At 43.3% G+C, this 22,369-nt stretch overlaps 1 protein-coding gene across 3 annotated transcripts in view; it reads right to left on the reverse strand.

The window, feature by feature from the left end:
• Nucleotides 1-9,181: 9,181 nt before the first annotated feature.
• MTERF2 (mitochondrial transcription termination factor 2) overlaps nt 9,182-22,369 on the reverse strand; it is a 145,489-nt gene continuing 132,301 nt past the window's right edge. For 2 of the 3 annotated variants that reach the window (XM_069628271.1, XM_069628269.1), the window contains one exon: nt 9,182-15,227. In XM_069628271.1, the coding sequence (XP_069484372.1) occupies nt 14,028-15,188 (1,161 nt within the window). In that variant the 5' untranslated portion in view covers nt 15,189-15,227 and the 3' untranslated portion in view covers nt 9,182-14,027. Of the gene's footprint in view, nt 15,228-15,522; nt 15,615-22,369 lie in introns of all 3 variants that reach the window. The other variant, XM_069628270.1, reaches the window with a different exon arrangement.

The raw sequence follows: 22,369 nt of genomic DNA on the forward strand, positions 1-22,369 counted from the left end.
ACAGAACCGAGACAGCATTGGTTGCAGTATGGGACGATGTTCTAAAAAAATGATGATTAAGGAGCACTGACTCTACTAATCATGCTGGACGACTCAGCGGCCTTTGATCCGGTGGACTTCGATATCATGATATCTAGACGCACCACAGTGGTGGGCATATCTGACATTGCATTTGCTTGCTTTTTGACTTTTTGGACAGAGCAGCACCAATGCGTTAAATTGGGAAACTATGGGCCTCATTAGGAGTTTGCCGATCCGGAAACAAGGCTGCGAGTTTGCCTTCCGTGGTCGCACTGCCCAACAGGTCTGATCCTACCGGGCACAGCGGCGACGGTAGTCAGACCCGTCACGGAAGCACCAGCAATGTTAGCAACGGTGCCGGTGCTTCCGTGTGCCCACTCTCATACAGTGCCATGGGACCCTATGGGAATGGGGATTTACAATTTACTGGCGCCTGACTTCCCGGGCCGCCGGATTCGTAATCAGCCAGTGGCAGCAGGAAGTCAGGCGCCAGTAAAATATCACGGGTCCGGCGGCAACCTGCCGGTAACACCAGCAGGGTTACCGCCGGACCCGTAATGAGGCCCTATGTCTCAAAAGATGCTCCAGTGCAGTGTGGAGTCCGACAGGGATCCTATCTGTCTCCCATCCTGTTTAATATTTATATGTATCTTGTTTAAGTTTAAGTTGTCATATCACTCTTAAGCAGATGACACATAGTTATATCTGTGGGTTAATAATTCTAATGTCTCCACCCTAAACATTACACAATGCACATAAGAAATCGAAAGTTGGATGACAATAAATAAACTCCAATTTAACCCGACAAAAACGGAAATCATACTGCTGTGCCCAAAATGATGGTCCAGTCAATGCATTGATACCATTCTCCCCCTTCCCCTGTTCAGCCTACCGACCTCGTTTCTCCGAAAGTGAAGAATTAAGGGTGTTACTGGCGGTCCAACTTAGCCTGCAATCATCATGTTGGTGCCACAGTTTGCTCCATTTACTTCACCCTTTGATTACTGCAAACAGTTCTCCCATACTTGGCTCCAATAGATATTCCAGTAGTTGCAGGGTCATTTGTAAATTCAAAATTGGATTATGCCAAATCCATTCTCGCTGGCATACTGAAATACCCATTACAGAGACTACAAGTAGCCCAAAACACAGCAGTTAGGATGGTATTTCGGGTAGCTAAAGGGACCCACAACACCAAAGAGGGACCCAAAATGAGAGGGGATAGACCAGGCATTCATGAAAATCTGCATACACAAAATCCCCTAAATTAGTAGCACAACACGTGAGCCACCCAAAGACTGACATATGAGATTGTTGTTGTTCCAATGATATAGCTTATTTCTTTAAAAAGTTAAATAACATACTCCACTGTCTAGAAAAATGTTTCCTTTAATACTGGATTCAATATCAACAGAATTGTAAAGACGCCACATTTACCAACAAGGTGTGTGACACAAAGCCAAAAAACATTTAGATAACCACTGTACAAAGACTCACATGGATCTCATTAAAATGTATAAACCATTAATATAACATTTGAAAGCAAATTATCTACCCAACACCTCACCGTGTGACAAAATAGGTGACTCTAGCCAAATAACAATCTTAACCACATATTCATAAATGATCCGCCATGTTGTGTTTCGAACTGCCTGGAAAAGGAGACTAGACACACGCCGGTCGGCATTGGCTGTATTTTTGTATCTCTCTCTCGCTGCTGAGCACCAGATGGCCCCATGTGAACTTTTCTCTTTATCTTTCAACCTCACTTCAGCTTTAAAGGCTGATCTGAATGAGTGTGTTTGAACAAGACAAAAATAGCCGGCGTGCTCTGCGCAGCTGAGAAGGGCCTCAGACCATGTGGATGCTGCTTGCTTGTATCTAAATTGTAGCCCTGTGTCCAATCGTCAATACTCTTTACACTGGTTGGGGGTGGACCAAAGAATCAATTTTAAGATTCTGTGTTTGTTCTATAAATGTATCAATGGACTGGTACCTCCTTACCTAGCAGATAAGACCTATTTTTATCTTCCAACCAGATCACTTAGATCTGAGAACAAAACATTACTTAACGTCTCACAGTCCCCTTGTACTCTTAGGGGCGATAGATGAGCCTCTCTTTATTGCCCATGACTTTGGAGTTCATTGCCCCTTGAATTAAGAAATAAACCCTCATTAATATTGTTTCTGGAAGGCTCTCAAAATGTATTTGTTTCAATTATGCTTTCCACTGTGAGTACTTAGCATATTACTAACGCTAAAAATAAGATAAACGCCTAAATGCAGTTAGTTCTGCCTGGTGCCTGGTACAAATTAATACAAATAAAATAATAAAAATGTTATAGGCCTACATTTCACCCTGTTCCCTCATGCCCTACCTGCCCCAGCCACCCCTTACCACTTTAACATCCCATCTACATTCTGTTGCCACTGCCTGTTCCTCTTACTCATTCAATTCTCCCCGCCATCTTCAATGTCTTTCACTATGCACCCAAATGTGGTGTTCACCACCCAATTTGGCCACTTCATGCCCCTTTTCATGCCCCTTTTTGCTCTCAAACCATGCACAGTCTAGCATTTCTTGAACCACAATGTTCTCTCTCTTCATGGCCTTCCTAACTGCCCTGCATTGGTATACTCAGCCTTCTTCTTCTCCGTGCACCTCCCCTGGCTACCTGACCCCTTTCACAGACCCCACGCATCATGCCTCGCTAGCCTGTGCCGATGGCCTTGCTCTGGGAATTCTTTTCCCTCTGCCTGTTCACCCTAGCTCCTCCCAAGCTGCCCGGGTTCACTCCTCGATTGCCAGCCAGATACTCTGGTAAGTCCTTTTTATACTACTAGCAGTGATGCCAAGGTGCTAATAGCAATAATGTCCTCTGCATGTCTGTACTGGTGGTAACGTCCTGCACTAAAAGTCCTTGCTGCACTGAGGCCTATTGTCTTGGGTTGCTAGAGGTTATTTGACGGTACATATCCAAGAACTTGCTTCAATGATATTAGCCCTTAGAAGACACCTGACCTCTAAACTAAACAAAAGGCTCAGAATGTAGTCCGTAATCTCTGTTATTAGCCTAATTTCAAACATTCAGACATTAGCAGGTGCCTAACAGCTGTCAATGTATTAACTATATGTTTTATTTTAAAGTGCTAACAGTCTAATAAACCTGTTGAGGGGTAACTATTGCTTAGAATGATTACCTTTCTCATTTTATTGTCTTCTGCTTCACCTTGAGTCAATAACTTGGGGGTAGTTGTCATCCCACCCAAAATGTTCTCTCCCTCTGTCTCTAAGGGTTAACTGGTGTTTGCTAATGATGTATTACAAACCATTACAAATATCACAGAAGAAAAGTAAGCAATGTGGAAAACAATGAGGCGATAAAGGGGTAGACGAGAAAATGAGGATCAACAAACACAGATGAGTAGAGAAGGAATGAGGAGAAATGAGAACTAGCAAGAAGCAGTTGGAAGAGCAATGGGACAGAAGGGGAGCAGTGAACGAATGGAGTCAGAAGGCAAAGGACAAAAGGAGAGATAGTCGAAACTGATAGGCGAGACGAACCTGATATGCGAGAGAGACAAAGATAGAAAAGACAAAGGGCTTCATTACGAGTTTGGTGGTATTCTGGCAGTAAAAATGCCAAAATACCACCAAACAGAATGACTGTTACTGCCACTTGGTCCCACGGATTTACCGCAGGATGACAAGTGGTAGAAGGGTGGTGTTAATTCCCCATTCTTGGAGTCCATAGGACTTCATGGGGATTTCGGTGGAATTACAGCTGGTGGAAATTCCCCGACGGTAATTCCACTGATTTTTAGTGGCAGGAAATTTTACTTCCAACTTTTACTTTTACCTCCAAGTAAAAGTTGGAAGTAAAATTTACCACCACACTCGTAGTTTGGTGGTGCGGCAATTCAGTGGCAATGTGGCAGTAATGGAATTAATTTAAAGAAGTAATGATATGCAGAAAGATTTTGTTTTTTTAGTACGGCTGCTTAGTGGCAGTGCCTTATCCTACATCATCTGTTTTAATTGACTGTTTCACGTATTCCTTCCCCTGTCGTGTATTCCGGTGTGATACACTTGGCCCTCCTATGCTGTGCATGGAATAGTGGGTCCTCAAATGGCTGTATCCTCCCCTCCAGTATATTTTTGGTGTGCCGCAATTACCACACCTGCGGGTTCCTCCACATTGGGATGTGTACCCTGTGTCCTGTGGTCCATCAGCTCCGATCTGGGCACCTCTCTCTCCCCTTATTAATGCAGGCTTTCTATCAGTGGTCCAATTAAGTCGGACCATCTCTGTCCCCTGTTTCCCGTTTGACCCTCTATAGGGAAGGGTACACCTAGGTCTCCTTACCATTCAGACTGCTCCCTTCTTCCCTGCACTTTATTCTGATTCAACATACTCTCCAGTATTTCTCAGACTTCATTTCATGGTGAGACGATGTTGTTAATTTGTTTTTTGTCCCATTCAGAGCCAGGTTTTTAAAAGTTTTCTGAATTTTAGGTGGTCCTTCATAGTTCTTATTTCTTTGGGGACTGAGTTCCATCGTTTTACAGCTAAGCATCAGGTTTTCTTCTCGTGTACAGTTTAGGTTCTAGGCGGATGTCGTCGCTGGATCTGAGTGTTCTAGTCGGCTTGTAGATGGGGATTTTCTTTTGTATGAATTCCGCTTCTAAGCCATGTATTGCTACGTGTGTTATGCACATAGTTTTGAAGGGGATTCTTTTTTTACTGGGAGCCAATGTAGCATTCTTAGCGGTGGAGTGATGTATTCCCTTCATGAGAGTTTTAGGAGAAGTCTGGCAGCTGAGTTCTTTATATGTTGCAGTTTCTTCAGTAAGTAGTCTACCATTCCAAGGTATAAGCTGTTGGCATAGTCTATCCTGGACATGATGAGGGAGATGATGGCCAGTGTTATGTGCGTGAAGGAGAGAAGTGGTAGAATATTTGATCGTGTGTAGATGGAAGAAGCATTTTGTAATTATTGCGCTAACTTGCGGTTCTAAGGTTAGCTCATTATCCATTAGGATTCCAAGGTTTTTGACAATTTCGGATGGTGCAGGTGTTGTTCCCATTACTGTGGGCCATGGGATGTACTGGTTGTACCCTTGGTTGTTCTATCTGCAGTGGTTTTTATATAGCGCTAAATCGCCCATCGGCCTCAGAGCGCTCACAAAGACAAGGAAAGAGAAACACAAAACAATGCATTTCCACAACACTATGTAATCATCAGAGCTAGTTTTCTCCCTCGTCAAACAGGTGGGCCTTAAGTTGTTTCCTAAATACAGTGAGAGATGCACTATTCTTAACCCTATGAGGTATGGAGTTCCAGATCATAGGACCCCAATAGGAGAAATTCATGCCGCCAGCTCGTTTAAGAATTTGACGAGGTTGGTGTAAATCTTGTTTACCATTAGAGCGAAGTTCTCTTCTAAAAGGTGCCTTCCTTAGTTGGTTGGCTAAATAGTTTGGAGCATCGCCAGATAAGCATTTGTAGACAATGATGGTACCCTTAAATTTGATCCTTTGTTGGACAGGAACCCAATGGAGCTTCCTCCTTGCTGCTGTGACTTTATCACGTCAGCAAAGTCCAGCAACAGCTCTGACTGCTCCGTTCCGTATAGTTTGTAATTTTTTTATGTTGCTCTTAGACGTGCCCATCAGGAGACTATTGCAATGTCTAACTTTGAGTTTATTATAGCCCCAGCAATCAGAGCGAGGTTTTGCTCGGTGAGGTAAGGACGAATTTGACAAATGAAATTCGAGTAAAAAGCAAAGGTGGATTTCAGGTAAAATACATGTCTCTTAAATGAGAGATGCGAGTCCATAAAAATTCCTAGAGTTTTTACATGGTCCAAGACCTCGATGTAGGTATTATTGATTTTGAATTTACTGTATTGAGCATTTAGTTGTTTTATCTTCTGGGGGGTACCAAGTATCAAAGGTTCGGTTTTCCCTTCATTGAGAGCAAGAGAGTTGTTTGCCATCCATTTTTGAATAGCACTTAACACCTCATTGACTCTTTGCGCATCCTTTTCGTAGGATCCAGATAGCTCGCAAAACAACTGTGTGTCATCGGCATAGTTGGTAAACCGGACACACAGGGTTTTTAGCATATCACACAGAAGTTTAGAGAAGATGTTAAAAAGTAGTGGTGACAAACATGATCCTTGCGGTACGCCACAAGTCAGTAAGGTTTTGAGGGAGAAAAAGTCTCCCTTTGCCACTGCCGCCATCCTTGGACCTAAGTAGGATTTAAACCATTTAACTGCTAGTGGGGAGCATCTACCAACTGTTATCAGCCTCTCGGCCAGAAGGTCATGATCTATAAGGTCGAAAACCGAGGAAAGATCAAGCAGTAACAGTAGCGCAGTGCTCCCTCGTTCAATAATACTGGCAATATTGGCCTGGAGATCTAGAAGGGCTGTCTCGGTACCATGCTTCGCTCGGAAGCCGTATTGTTCATTTGCCAGTATATTGTTGGACTCAACAAATTTTTGATATTGAGTGTACGCAATCCTGTCAATTATTTTGAGCAGGAAAGGCATGTTTGTAATAGGCCTGAAATTGACCAGGATTGACGGATCCAAGTTCTCCTTTTTAATAAGTGGAGTAATCCATGCCTCCTTTAGATTCTCTCGGACTTATGCCTCATCAAAGGACTGGTTCACAAATTGAACCACCCAGGGTGCTAGTGTCTCAGCAAAATCTTTGAAGAGTTTTGTTGGATGTAATCATGATTTCCGTTTTGTCTGGGTTGAGTTTGAGATTGTTAGTGTTCATCCATTGGTAGAGTTCTTTGAGACAAGTCTACTAGCGTTGTGTTCATCTCTTGTTCATTGGCGAGTTTGTAGATGATTTGAGTATCGTCTGCGTAGTTGTAGCAGGTGAAGCAGAGGCGTAGACCAGGTAGGGCCTGAGCGGACAAGGCCCACCAAAGATATGTAAATGCCCACTCAGCTGCGCTGTGTGGCCAGTTACAGCTGTCACTGTGCAGGCTCATTCATCCATTTCTGGAACCAGGAAGCGCTCCCTGATTCCTATCTTTGCCTGCGGGGGAGCCAGAGGCCTCTGGAGCAGGGATCAGCTGAGGAGGCAGCATTGTGCTGAGTCTGGTGTGAATCAGGTAAGGAAAAACAAATGTGTTTGTGTATGCATGTGTGCAAGGATTGTATGTATCTAGGAAAAAGGGCATGCCTCCAAACATGTGAAGGGATGTGTGCATGTATGTAGGCAAGGCGGTGTCTGTAAGTGCATGCATATGAATGAATGCAGTATGTGTGCTGTAGATGGGTGTGAGGACGCGTGTGAATGAGAATGCCTTTTAAATGTTCTGAGGAGACAAGTGAATGACCGCAAAGCTGTGTGGGTGTGTGCCTTGTGGGGGAGTGTGTCTTTTGGGCAAAGCCAACTTGAATCTTATTATGTGAAGGAGGGGTTGTGGTGGCGGAGGGTACCACAATGGGGCTGGCTGGGTACCACTGTGGCATGGAATTTTGTACTCGCATTAAGGGCAAAGGCAACATTTAAGGGCTCTTTTATGGGAGTCATGTTTCCTTACAGTGGCATCGAATTGTTTTTTCTGGAATCAAGTCCAAAGGGAACATGATGAATGTTCTTACCCAGGAGAGGTGAGAACATGTTTCTTTATTGTTGAATGGCATTTTTTTGTATTGGTGTCAAGGTCAAAGGCAAGATGGTGAGGGTTCTTACATGGGGGAGCATTTGTTCAGCCCTCAAGGCAATGTTTTCTTACTGTGCCATAAAAATGTTTACTGCCCTAAGGGGGGACAAATAAAACATGAGATATGGGGGCAGGGGGCATTTGCATAGCCAGCAAGGACATGTTTTCTTACTGCGGCATGGCTTTTCTTAGTTTGGGCTAGCCAAAACTATTTTATTAGAGTATAGATAGGAAGAAATGGCATATGAGGAGGGACACACAGCTTGTATGTGATGTTTCGTTATATGCCCACCCATTGACTGTCTATGGCCATGCTAATCCCAATGGCCATTCCTACCCAGTTCTTGCCCCTCCACCCCGGCCAAAACATCTCCTCATGGGAACTCTTTGAGCTTGCTTTAACCAAGACTTACCATCAAACTTTGCACTTGAAGTACCTGCCAGTGTTTTTCAAAGCAGTCTTCAAAGAGTTAATTACTTCATTAGAGTTCTAAAGCCGCTTCTGGTGTAATAGAAATGTCTTAAATGTCTGCCATCAACACATCGATTTCTAAGCACTATGCATGCCTTCACTAAAGTCCTGTTAAAACAAGCATCGGCAAATCCAACAGCGTTGACTTCTGTATAAGTATTAGGACTTTCCCAGGCACTGCTATTAGATGCCCATGTACTCATACAATTTTGCACCTGCTACCATATATGGCCAGTTAATACCACCACAGCTGTGCCTGCTATGTGCCTTTCCCATGCCTACACCAAAGCCCAAACTGTTGGCATTGCCAATGCTTGTTTTGTACTGGCATTAAGGCTAAACAACAGGAGTATGTTCTTATGTGGATATACTGGTATATATTGGCTGATCATGAACATATTTTGTTATAACTATCAATACTGGCACTTTAGGCAAAGCAAACATGAGTATGTTCTTATTTGGGAATACTGGTGCATATATATATATATATATATATATATATATATATATATATATATATATATATATATATATATATATATATATGTTCATCAGCATGGTCATGTATGGGTACAATTAGTATGAAAGGCATTACACTTGCAGAGTACTGGCATATATTGGGACAAGGCATTATAAAAATGCGTTGGAAAATGCTTCAGTGCATTGTTGGTGACCCAGTATCTACTGGATTATTTTCCCATGTCTTACCCGTGATATCAACAGAGGTAGTCTCCCTCAATTTTTGTTATCGGGGGGCCAGTCTCTCAAACGGGAGACACACTAAAGGGAAATATACAGACATGAGAACTGGCTACCCCTCTCTCAGTGCTACCAGTTTAGGCTGAGTGATCTACAGAATCATACTGAGCAAACCATATCACTTACCAATTAGTGAGTTTTGTGTATATGACAAGAAACAAAAAAACAAAAAGCAAAAAACAAGAGAGAAGAACCATCTTATTGAAAGAATAAAACACAGTCCCAAAATGATATCTTTTCTATTAATTTATTCAGTATCAAAACAATCAAACGTAGTTAAAAAGGAAAAACAAAGCGAGAGGTACAACACCAAAGTGAAAGTCAGTATGGTACATCACTATCTACTTCTCGCTTATTTTTAAAAAATACAATATAATTCATATGGGGTTCGTCATCTAAATCATGGCCACTCTATTTAGGTGGTTTACAGATACAAGACTATATGCTTTAGCTAGTCTATTGTCATGTGTCGACATGTTTCGGCCATATAAACATATGAAACACTATCCCTAGTGTCTCTACAGACGATATACTGTTAGCCCTTCTTCAGGACAGACAAATTTCTTTTCAGATGGTAAGCCTCTTTTCCAATCCCCCGTTGCAGGATAAGTACAATCTAAAAACAAGCATACATACATTTATCACATTATAAAAAATGGTTCCATTCTCAACAAGCATCTATAATTCTTTGTTTTTGCTATTTCAATACATTAACGTTTTTATATTCTCTTATGCTCATTTCACATAATACCACAGTACAATTGAATTCTGTAGGTTACATTGGCCTTTACTTACATCCTGGTAGTACATGAGCTTTTTACCACGAAAAACCTAGTAATGGTAAGATTGCTTCACTATTTCCAGGCGTTCACGGATCACCTACAAGCCCATTTAGGAATTTTCAGGCTGGAATTGGCTCTGTAAAGAAGCCCAATTTTATATTTTAGTTCATACTCCTAATAATTCATCAGGACTCATTATAATTGCTTCATTTTTCAAAAAAACAATTTTTTCAGAAAAATTGTGGGAATTTATATCTCAGGATCATGTTATCCTGTATTGTTTGGATTTAGAATACTATTATCAAATCTATTTAAGCAGGGATAACAAGGATCTTTGTGGTACTCCACAGGTGGCGTCCCGTGGTGCAGATGTGAATGGTTTTATCCATATTGTGTCTGTTCTTTCAGACAAGAAAGATTTAATCCAGTCTGCACCGTGTTGGTGATCCCTATTTCTTCTAGTGTCTTTAGTGTTAGGGTCGACTGTGCCAAATACTGCAGAGAGGTCAAGTAGTATTAGTGCTGAGTTTGTGTTGGAGTCTGCATTGGTTTTTAGGTTGTCCCACATAGAGCGAAGTGCCGTCTATGTCCCTCTCATGGGTCGGAAGCAAACTTGTGCCTTGTCTAGTAGTTGGTTGTTTTCTACGTATTCCGCTGTTTTTTCATAGACATTACTCTCTAGTAGTTTTGCTGGATAGGGAATGTGAGATCGGTTTGTAGTTTGAGAGGTCTTCCAAATCGCCTGTTGTGTCCTTGGGGAGTGGTTTGATGCATGCATATTTGAATGCCCACAGTACTCCCCCGTTGAGAGTGATAGGTTGAAGAGGTTTAGCTAGCATTCTGATGGTGTAACCTGTGTCAGGGGGATTTATTAATGGGTTGATCTCAGAAAAGATCTAAATTAAAAAAGACACCAATCGTGGTTTGCCATTGCTACCTGTAACAATCATCACTATCGTCAGCTCTCAAAACATCAAGGGAATTTTAAAAATTGTGGAAATTTGTGATTACAGATGTATGCAGACGAGATTATGGTCTGCCTAAGTATGTGTTCTAGCATGTTTTAAACACAATACATTAATTCAGTAAATTATTTGGTTACAGAATAGATTGGTCAAAGAAAGAAATAATGCATCTCAGTCACAGCACTTTGAGATCAGAATTTGAAGAGCAACATCTCGTTTGGGACAAGGATCGTCTGGCCTACTTGAGTGTTACAATTTGCAAAGCCATAAACAATAAACTGCGTGTAAACATCGCCCAAGGGTCTGCTCTAACATTGCTTGACATTTCCAGGTGGAATAAACTACCTCGCTCAGCTTGGGTGAAATGTAGACAGTGAAAAACAATATAACTTGGATTCACTTTGACCTAATAATCCGGAATGAAAGGTCTATGCACGTCTCTTCTGTTGAAACATGAAATGAATCCACTGTTGTCAATCTCCAAACTTTGCATTGTATCGAAGAGAGGAAGATGTAGCGTCCCAAAAATTAAACTCTACCTATCTATGTGGAGTGCACCCAAATCTTTGTTACAGGTTTCACCTCACAGGTGTCACCTTTTTCCACATTCTCCACTATCCATCTATACTTACTGGCCATATATATGTTTCCCATTTTTCACCGACTAACCAAAATGTTTTGGTTTACTGCAGTTTTTGGTCTTTTGAAGACAATTATTTTTGAAAGAACTGGGTCAATTCAACGCTGTCACTAGGGATTTATCTTGCACTAATCCAGAAACTGGTTAAGACTTGGAGATTCTGAAGCCCATAACTGTGTACATTTCTTACTAATTTCTATCGAATGTTCCACTTTCTTTAGTGGCAGCCTCTAACGGGCAGAGAGAAAAAAGAGGAGCCCTGTGGTACATTCAAAACCTTTGGCAAGAACCACACTGCAGAAAGCAGCGCTTTAGCTAGAGGCAAATATCCTACTGTTAGACAATGCCTGCATACCTGAAACCCCAGGATAAGGATTGGAAGAAAACAGGAAACTTGGTTATAGTGGCTAAACAAAGGAAGGCAGTCAATTCATCTAATCTGGTACAGCTGTTCCATGATACCATGGAAACCCCCATGCAAAACCTAGATTCCTAATCACTTCATCTTGTATCTTAATTCTCAATCTATGTTCACAGTCAGAATGTGTTCATTTTGTATCCAGCCTCATGTCAACTACATTTGCCCTTTTAGGAGGTTTGTATTTTACCTATGTTATTTGTTTTAATTCAAACTGCATTCCTGCTATTTGTCTTTAATCCCTAATGGCTTACAGCACACACATAGAGCCGACACTGATCTCACATTTACATGGCCCATCCCCAGCACTGTTAGAGTATATGAGGGTACAGAAAAAGTGGGAAGTTGTAGCAGAAGTCAGAGGTGCAAAGGACTCAGAGTATGCCTTTTAGAGTAAGGCAGAGTTCCATAGAGAGAAGGAGGCAGAGTTCCATAGAGAGAAGGAGACAGAGTAGAGAAAGGGAGGAGAGGAAGCAAGAATTAAGAAGAGGAGGAGACAAGAAGGAGAGAGAGAGAGAGGGAGAGCAGGAGTAGGAGGTGAGGGTAAAGAGAGAGAGTGGAGAGTTAGAGCAGGCGATAGAGAGTTGAACGGAGGAGGTGAGAGGAGAAAAAGGAAGCAACTGGAGTGGAGAAGGATTAGAGAAGATGGAGGACTAGGAGAGGAGAATGTGAGATAGCAGAGACAGACGAAAGAAGGAGAGTAGAAAGTGGTGTAATGGGGACGATGAGGTGGGAGATAGAAAAACACAGGGATGGAGGAACAAGAACATCAGAAGAACAAGGAGGAAAAGGTAGAGATGAAACGTCTATAGCCAAAGAGAAAGATAGAGGGGGGGTGGGATATCTAAGGAAATAAGGATGGGTAGAGCGGGAAGGTTGTGAGAAAGAAGAGGAAGGAGAGGGTAAAGGAATAAATCAGAACAATTCAAAAGGAGATCAAGAAAAGGTAGGAAAAGGCATCACAGAAGAGAGAGTGGTAGAAAACAATGGGGATGAAGGCCAAGAATGTGTAGTCCTTCACAGTTCAAGCTACAAGGCTGTGTCTGAAGTAGTGGAGGCGAGGCCAGCACAATATCCCAGGTAAGTCCCAAAGAGCCTAGCTGAGGCCAGGTTGGGAGACCAGTAGTTTTTGTCTAACCAGGAGAGGAAAGCTCACAGTACCACGCGGTACAACTAGATGCTTACTGCCCAATGCTTTTCTCCCTTCAGCAAACCTAAGGTTGCCAAGTAGGAGGACCTGGTAGGTGCGTTCGGGAGGACCAGCACATGACCATGGTGAGTTGGCTGCAGCCACAAGAAAGATACAGAGACAAAGAAAAGAGTTTTACAGGATGATATAACTCCCAGAGACTTCGAGGAACTGCTTTGCCCGCCCAGAAACCTGACCGGATCTAAGGAAGAAAGGGACAGACTGAAGACACTCAGGAAGGCTGTCGGGACCCGGGGTGCTGCCTGCATTGCCCTAACCCCATCTGATGGTGCTAGTCAAACACCATCCCTACTTGGTCTGACCAAAATAAAAATCATATGAGTTAAGAATGGTCTCCAGTTGTCTTTTTATCTCTCGACCGTGGCAGTACTCGCACAATTGTTCATCGAATAACCAGACACTCATGTCATTTTCCAGTGGCAGAACCAGGAGAAATATCACATGCCTCTCTCACTTCTTAAGGCCACAGTTCCCTGACTATATATGTGTTTGATCATGCTGAAATCGCTGTAAAACTAGGACCAGATATGCATAAGCGCTGGCATTGGACTTAGTGTGGCTCAGACATCAATGACTGATGACCAGGGGTCATTCATCACAGCTTCCTGAGCAGTGGAGATAAAGGAATCTTAATCACGCCTGATCATCTGCAATGTGGACATTTAATGTGTTTAATAAGAGTTTTTCATGTTTCCTCCACCCCTCAAAAAATAGAGGGATGGAGATACTGAACTGGATAGCTCTACACTGTAAAATGTTATAGTATGTTATAAATACCAAGAAGGCAGTTGGTGAAATTCCCTCAAAGCATGTTGTGTGTAGTTTCCCCTCTTTAGAATAGTGAATGTCTGTTTTGTCATGAAAGACACTAATGTGTGTGCTCACTACACCAGCACTTAACAATAGTTATCACAAACGAGATAACACAATTGCGATTGATTTGCACTTTTAGCAAACATTATTTGAAGCAGGATAATATTTACAAGTAAAACAACATTCTGTATCTTCAGTATCAAAATTGTGTTTGTACTTAGATTTTGAATCTAACAATTTTGGTTTAGATTAATCATCAACAGTCAGAGGGACAACTGGATTGAACAATGGCCGTTCCCTCTTTGTTTGAATTTTATTGAAGTTGACTTCAAAATCCTTTTTTGTACCACTCAAATGTTCTAGATTTAGATGTTTTATATCATAACCTAAATCAACAAGTTTCTTTATCCTGAACTGAACAATCTGAGTTGTCAGTTCCAGTACAGAAGGAAATTCTTTTATCTGGTCCATGAGAATTCCTGCTTTTACTATTCTCTCAATCCTCTCTTGTAGCACTTCAACGGGGTAGTACAAAACTGCAGGACAGTTCATAATCATCTCCTTCAGCTCTTCATTACTGGAATTGAAAATCTGTTTAGTGTAAGCAACACTGCTCTCCATATTGCTACAAGTGAGATCAAAAATGAATCCTTTCAACTTGGACAGAAGTTTTAAAACTTCGAAATCTCTAAACCCTAATCTCTGGAGAAAGTCCAAGTTGTTTTTTACAGCCTCTGTGGCCTTTGACAAAATGAACGGGTCTTGACACAATAACTTTATTAACCAGATTTTCATATTGGCTTCTGAACCACCAAGTTTTATGTAGCTTTCTTGCAGTGCTACAATTAATTGCTTGTTATTCTCAACTGGTTTGCAAAAGATATCTGGTGCAGTGGCCAGAAATCGACTTACAATTTTCTTCCTAATTCCAAGCTCTAGGAAGTACTGGATATTACTCATTTGATTCTCATTTTGTGTGAAAGAAAAGAAAGACTCTGGAAAGCGTTCTATGATTTTGATCAGTTCTATGTCACTGGGATGCACAGATCGCCAAAGAGATTTCTGAGCATTAATTTCTTCAGGGGACTGAAGGATTGCCTCTGGACAGCGTTCCAAAATGCTGGCCACAGCAGTCGCATTTGCTCCCATGTCTTTTAAAATACTAGCATTTTCTTCAACATATGTTTTTTCTCTTAAAAGCACCCATGCCTTCAATCTTCTAATTTTCTGGACATCTACTGAGAGATTGTACAGCTGGTCCAAAGTGTGTTTGTTTTCTTCTTGCAGTTTTCTAGAATCCTTACAATAATAATGCTGTAAATAGATTCCTGTACGTCTTGCCCTCCAGACGGGTAAAGTCGTCAATGTGTGACTGCATTGCAGACAACGTGGCACAGCAATCTGGAGCATACTTTCGACAGTATTGTCACACACTTTCAGAACTAATTCCTGTAATAAAAAAAGAAAATACATTTAATTTCTGGGTTGATTCACAATAAAACAAATATAAAAATCCATTTTTGAACCCAATAAAAAATACATTTTTTGAAGACTAAACATTATTATTCCACATGGATCCTTCAAAAGTTTGATTTCATCATCCTCAAACATATCTTAAGCTTATATGGCGATCTCTGTATATTCTCATTTCTTTCTCTCAGAACAGAAAAAGCTCCATTGAAGCCATCCATTCCAATACAAAACACAATCCATCACTTTAATTGGTTAGCAGACTGTGCTTTACCTTTTCTAATTCTCTGTTTGCTTCATTTAACTTCCGTCGATTGATTTTGTGTTGCTTCTAACTTGGATACAAATGGTGCACTATGTGAAGACCTTAAGGAAAAAAGAGCTATTGTTTTTAAGTTACACAAGAGAGTTGCCATTTTGGTAATGCGACAGAAACACACAAGAACGGTTGTATAATTAAATAACTGTATTTGTAGTTTATTTCTATGAAATTAACATAAATGGACAAGCCATCCATCAGTAAAATGAATGAAGGATGATGATAAACTTGTATAGTGCAGATCTGCAAACTGAACTGCACTAAGGCACCCGCTAGATGGAGGTGAGGGTGCACAAAATCATAAAATATATAATTTATGTTTTTTAATAGAAAACTGGATGTTTGGTCTTGTTGGTAATGGTCATTGATGTGTTTCATAGCCAGGGTCACTGAACTATAATCATGTGTCATGTTTGAGCTGTAGTGTTTTGAGAACAGTTGGGAATGGGATGTGAAAGACATTTTGGGGAAAGTGAAAGCTTCCAACCCATTAATGCTGACCCCAGAGGAGGTGTATGGGGGATCCTCCAGAGCTGCTTTCATCTCCCTAGGTTGCTCACTTCGCTGTCCCACGCGAATAATGAGATCCTAGTAATAGAAGAGAAAAAACTCAAAAATAAATATGGAGAGTGGCAATATAGTGGTCGGGACGAGGAGCCTAGCAAAGACTGATGAATACAGAAATTAAAAGAATATGCAGCCCGCATGCGGGACAGTAGACACAATTGCACACTCACCATACACTGAGAGAAAGTAGGGAGAATGTATTTGTGAGTGGCAAATTCATGAAAGCAAGACAGGAGAGCCAAATGGTGAGCATGAGAAGAGAAGAGCAGAGTCAAAATGGCTTCTATGCTACTGCCATTTGAGTGCAATATGATGGTGACTCCCCTTATTGTTTTGGCCCACAGAGCGGTGAAGGGTAAAAACCCAGTGAACCAATCAAACTGACACACAGATGACTGGCTCAAGTGTTCCTGGTAGACCCATCAGCATCCCCATTGCAATAGACCCCCAGGGCAAGCCACTCTTTTCTTGGATACTCTCTATGCCTATCTGGGGGTAGAAGCCCTTCATTGTTAAAAATGTATTATTTTTGGTGATTTAAACATATGTGTAACGCTCACCTGATTCCCACGTAGGCGCTGACCCAAACTGGACTGCTACAGTTGCTTCTATGACTATGATGAGGCGTAGAACTCGGAAGACGCTCTGGGCAGGACCTCCGAATATTGACTGTCTGGCTTGTAAGGTGAGTTTTCTGCAGGTGGAAGAAAAAGGGGTAATTATAAGCTGGTTGGATAAGTTCTCCCACCATTCTTCTGCTTTTCCCACTTCTTGGTTCTCGACAGGTCTCCACGAACTCTCACCTTTGGTTTAGTAAAGCCGAGCTCTCCATCCTGCTTCTGGTGCAGGGGCGCGTGGAATCCAGTTACGTCAATGGATGATTTCAGTGTTTAGGCTCAGTGTCCTTTTGTGGCTTGTAATAGTCCTTCAGGTGCTGAGGAGCTGTTGGCGACACCACCACTGCAGTGCAAGAAGAGGCTCGTGAGTATAGAAGATCTGAGGCCGCTTCTGAAGGAGCACCCTTTTATAATGTCCTTTTCTGTCTGTCAGGTGCCGAGATGCTGTGGGCGATGCCACCGCTGTTGCACGTGCGGTGGCACGTAAGTATAACTGAATTGTGGCCGTTTCCAAATGGGCGCCTCTGATAATGTCTTTTCCTTTCTTTCAGATGCCGAAATGCTGAGGGCGATGCTGCCGCTGCTGCGCGTGAAGAAGCGCGTAAGTATAACTGAGTTGCGAAACCTTCGGCTCGGACACCACTAACAATGTCTTTTGTCTTCCAGGTGCTGGGATGCTGCCGAAGTGAAGGCCGCGGTGAACTCCGGTGTGATCACGGATGGATAAGGTAAGCGAGCGCAGCTGCGAGCGTGTTGCCCGTTTTCTAACCTTATGTCTTTATTTGCAGGTTGTCGGAGACTGGACTCTTGTGGCTGAATTCTGGTGAGTAGATGTTCCTGTGCCTTTTCTTCATCCACAGGTTGCTGCTCGAGAAGCTGAGGGTGTGTCTGGTCCTGGAATGCAGGAGCCGCCTCAGTGAGCGTCCTGCTGCTGTTGCAGAATAACGCGAAGCATGTGAATTCTATCGGGCGTGGTTTAAATAGTGGAGAAGTGCTTTGGTGCGTATTCTTCCTCCAGCCTCACCCAGGTAAGAAAAGAGTTCCAGTGTCAGAGGATTAGCATCAGCCCCACCCAGGTAAGAAAAGAGTTCCTGTAACAGAGGATTGGTCCCTCCCAGCCAGTGGCTGGGACTTCACCCAGCTTGGATTGTTCTAGGTGAGTATGCAGCATGGTCTGCCACAGGTAAGTCCACCCAATCACTACTGCACACTTTAAGAATATGAGCCTGGCGCCCATGGTGCCGGGACTGTGGTTCCTTATGAGCCTGGCGCCAGAGGCGCCAGGACATGGTCCAAAGGGCCCCTGTAGGGGTCTGCTGGAACCGGGGGTGTGGATGATGAGCCTGCTTCCGGGGACGCTGGGCCAGTCTTGGCTCCTCGGGAGTAGCGCTCATGACAGCACCCCCCCTCAAGGCCCCTCCCAAACTTGTCCTCCCCGGGGGTTTTGGTTTATCGGGAAAGGTTCGGTGGAATTTCCTGACTAGACGAGGAGCCTGGACGTAGTCATGGGGTTCCCGGATCTTTCCTGGGGTCCGTAGCCTTTCCAGTCGATTAGGTAGAATAGTTTTGATTTGATGATCTTGGAGTCCAAAATGTTTTTAACTTCAAATTCGGGCTCTCCATTCATTTGAATGGGTTCTGGAGGTCTGGTCAGTCTGGTTCCAGGTTGCATGGGTTTCAAAAGAGATACGTGAAACACAGGATGTATTCTCATATGGGTTGGCAAATCTAATTTAACGGCCACTGGATTAATTATGGCCGTAATTGAATATGGTCCCAGGTATTTGGGGTTGAAGGTGCGAGGTCCTTTTAGCGATAAATGTTTGGTGGACAACCAGACATGATCCCCAACCTGGTATTGAGGGGCATCGCTTCGGTGTTGGTCTGCTCCTTTTTTGTACCTTTCTTTAGCTTGTTGTAGATGTGCAGTCGCTTCCTTGAAAGCTTGGGTAATAACAGAGTGCAACTGATCTACGGCGGGTGTTCCAAGATCTTGAGGTGGGTCGAGGTTGGAGGTTCGAGGATGAATTCCATACAAGATGTAGAAGGGACTCTTCCCGGTTCCCGAATGAACTGAATTGTTGTATGCATATTCAGCTATCCAAAGGATGTCCTTCCAGTTGCTTTCAGACTGTTGTAGCATGCAAGGTAAATATTGTTCGAGAGTCTGGTTTGTTCTCTCGGTTTGCCCGTCGGTCTGGGGGTGATGGCTGGTTGAAAGTCTTACATCGATTTGAGCTGACCGACAACAACTACGCCAAAAGTGAGAAATAAATTGGCTTCCTCTTTCAGAGATTAGTACCGACGGGAAGCCGTGTAACCGGACAATGTTTTCAAGGAATTCTCTGGCTAGTACTGAAGCTGAAGGTAAGCCTTTTAGCGGAATGAAGTGGGCCATTTTAGAAAAAAAAATCCACAATAACGAGAATAGTGTTGTACCCGGAACAAGAGGGTAAGTCTGTGATGAAGTCCATGGAAAGGGTATGCCACGGTGGAATGTCTAATGGTTGCAGAAGACCAGCCGGCCTTTTCTTTTGACCCTTGTTTTGAGCGCACACACCACAGGACATCACAAATTCCTTTATGTCTTTTCTCCATGAAGGCCACCAGAAGTGTCTCTTAACTTTTTCTGTGGTTTTGGCGATGCCAGGGTGACCCTCCATTAATGAATCATGATAACAGGAGATTACCTGTTTTTGTAAATCGGCGTGTGGTAGGAATAATCGTCCTTGGAAATAAGGCAAGTCATTGTTTACGGTGAAGTTCTCTCCTCTTTGTAACCAGCTCTGTAAGTCTGATGGGGTCACAAGTTGTTTAGTTTTTGCATCAATATCCTCGATGGATTGCGAAGAAATCAGACCCAAGATCCTTTGTTCAGGAATTATTGGTACGGGTTCGGGATTGACAACGTTATCTTCCATTCCAATTCGGAAAAGAGCATCCGCTTTGCCGTTCTTGTTGCCCGGGCGGTAAGTGATCACGAAGTCAAATTCAGCAAAGAATAGAGCCCAGCGAAGCTGTCTGGAGGATTGAGCTTTGGCGGTTTTCAGATACTGTAGATTTCGATGATCGGTGATCACCGTAACGGTGTGTTTGGCCCCGAGGAGATAATGCCGCCAGGCCTTAAAGGCGGATTTAATAGCTAAAAGCTCTTTGTCCGTGATGGTGTAATTAATTTCAGGCGCCGAGAACTTTCGAGACCAAAACGCCACAGGATGCAGTTGGTTAGTCTCTGGATCCCTTTGTGATAGAACTGCTCCCATTGCTAAGCTGGAGGCGTCGGTTTCAACGATGTAAGGGAGATCCGGGCGTGGGTGTTTCAGTATTGGCGCCGAGGTGAACTTGGCCTTTAGCTCTTGGAAGGCTTGTTCAGCTTCTGCAGACCATTCAAAGCGCTTATTTTTTCTTAAGAGGGATGTGATGGGTTGTACCACTCGTGAAAACTGCGGTAAAAATTGGCAAAGCCTAGCATGCTTTGAACGCCTTTCACGGAAGTAGGAGATGGCCATTTGAGGATTGCGTCAACTTTTCTCGAGTTCATGTGGACTCCTTTGGGTGTCAGAATAAATCCCAGAAATTCGACCTCGGTGACATGAAAGAAACATTTCTCGAGCTTGGCAAAGAGTTTATGTTGGCGAAGTTTTTCAAGGACCGCCCTAACATGATTTCGATGATCAGCTTCCGAAGATGAGTACACAAGAATGTCGTCTATGTAGACGACAACACAGACATCAATGAGCTCTCTGAGGACGTCATTCATGAAATATTGGAAGGCGGCCGGCGCATTGCATAGTCCGAAGGGCATCACTTGGTATTCAAATAGCCCATACTTAGTGCGAAATGCCGTCTTCCATTCATCACCTTCCTTGATCCGTACCAAATGATAAGCTCCCCGGAGATCAAGCTTGGTATAAATACAGGCGTTTTTCACCTGGTCGAGGAGTTGCGGGATCAGAGGTAAGGGGTATCTGTTTTTTACTGTTATCTGATTCAGAGCACGGTAATCAATACAGGTTCTGAGGTCACCTTCTTTTTTTGGTACGGAGAACAGAGCCGAGGATGCAGGAGACTTTGACAGACGGATAAAGCCATTGGCCAGATACTGGTCTAAATACTGTCGCAGATGAAGGTTCTCAGGCTCGGTGAGGGCGTAAATCCTACTGCAAGGGGGAGTTGCACCGGGTAGCAGATCTATCTGACAATCGTATGATCTGTGAGGTGGCAAGGTGTTAGCCTGTTCCTTTTGAAAAACATCTTGGAACTCTCGATACTCTTGAGGTAATTGTGGACCGTCAGTCGTTGCTGACGCTAGGCCAATGCTGGGTCGTGGATAGCAGGTTGGTGCACACTCAGGGAACATTATCGTCTTTGCTCGCCAATCAATCTGAGGGTTGTGTTTCTCCAACCAAGGGATTCCTAGGATTACTTGGAATTGAGGAGCCTTGATCACGTCGAACACAATTACCTCCCGATGCCCGTCTTGGCCTAGTAACGTCACTTCAGCAGTGGTATGGGTTACCGGTCCGGAGGCGATTTCGGTCCCATCCACCGTGGTAATGACGTCTTTAACCGCCTTTGGACAAAGAGGTAGGTTCATCCTGGAAGCCAATTCGCGGTCCACGTAATTTCCTATTGCTCCACTATCAATGTATGCCTTAATAGCATGTAAACGTTCTGGTTGCGTTGGGTTTACGAGGACCATAGGCATTATGAAGTGCGAGGTCAAAGAACTGGTTTTTAAGCTCGGCAAGCGGACCTCTACACTTGTCGGGCGAGGTTGTTTCCCGGCTCAGGCTTTTCAGAGTTCTTGTCAGAAGCTCCTACTGTCTTCTTAGGTGGTTTTACCGGGCAATCTCAGAGAAAATGTCCAGAGTTTCCACAATAGAGGCACAATTGCATTTGTCGTCTTCTGTTACGCTCTTTCTGGGTTAAGGGACCCTTTACGGCCCCAATCTGCATAGGTTCAACGGTGTTGACCCCTTTGGCGTTGCTTTGTGTTTTCGTGAATACTCGGGTTTGAAACCTGGATCGGTCCGCCTTTCTGTTTTGGAGCCTATGATCCAATTGGACCACCAAATCAATATATTCCGAACAGTCCTGAGGAGGATTCATGACCTGGGCAAGGACGTCTTTAAGTTCACCACGCAGACCTCTGTGAAATAGCGTGATCCTTTTATCCTCGGGCCATCTAGTTTCCACGATTAACCTATTAAAAGATGCAATGTAGGCTAAGAGGTCCTGGTTGCCCTGTCGCAGGGAGAGGAGTTTGTTGTCCAGGGCCTGCCCTTGGGAATGTCTTGCAAAAAGTCTCTCCATACTCGCCTGGAAGGCTGAGAAGTTCCGAAGAATTGGGTCATCCTGTGTAACCAGAGGGATCGACCAATCAGCGGCGCTGCCGCTAAGATACGAAAGTACAAAGGCTACCTTGGTCTGGTCAGTTGGAAAGGCTGCGGGTCTACAAAGAAAGTGCAGTCAGCATTGATTTATAAACACTGCAAATCTTTTAGGGTCACCAGAAAAGCGTTCAGGTGGTGCCAATGGCACATTTCCAGGTAGGTTGATTTGAACGGGATTGGTTGAAGTAACTGGGGTATAATTCCCCCCTGAGTTAGGTAGAG

The sequence above is a fragment of the Ambystoma mexicanum genome, chromosome 12, assembly GCF_040938575.1.
Source record: "Ambystoma mexicanum isolate Mex_15411 chromosome 12, UKY_AmexF1_1, whole genome shotgun sequence".
In the NCBI taxonomy this organism is placed as follows: Eukaryota; Metazoa; Chordata; class Amphibia; order Caudata; family Ambystomatidae; genus Ambystoma; species Ambystoma mexicanum.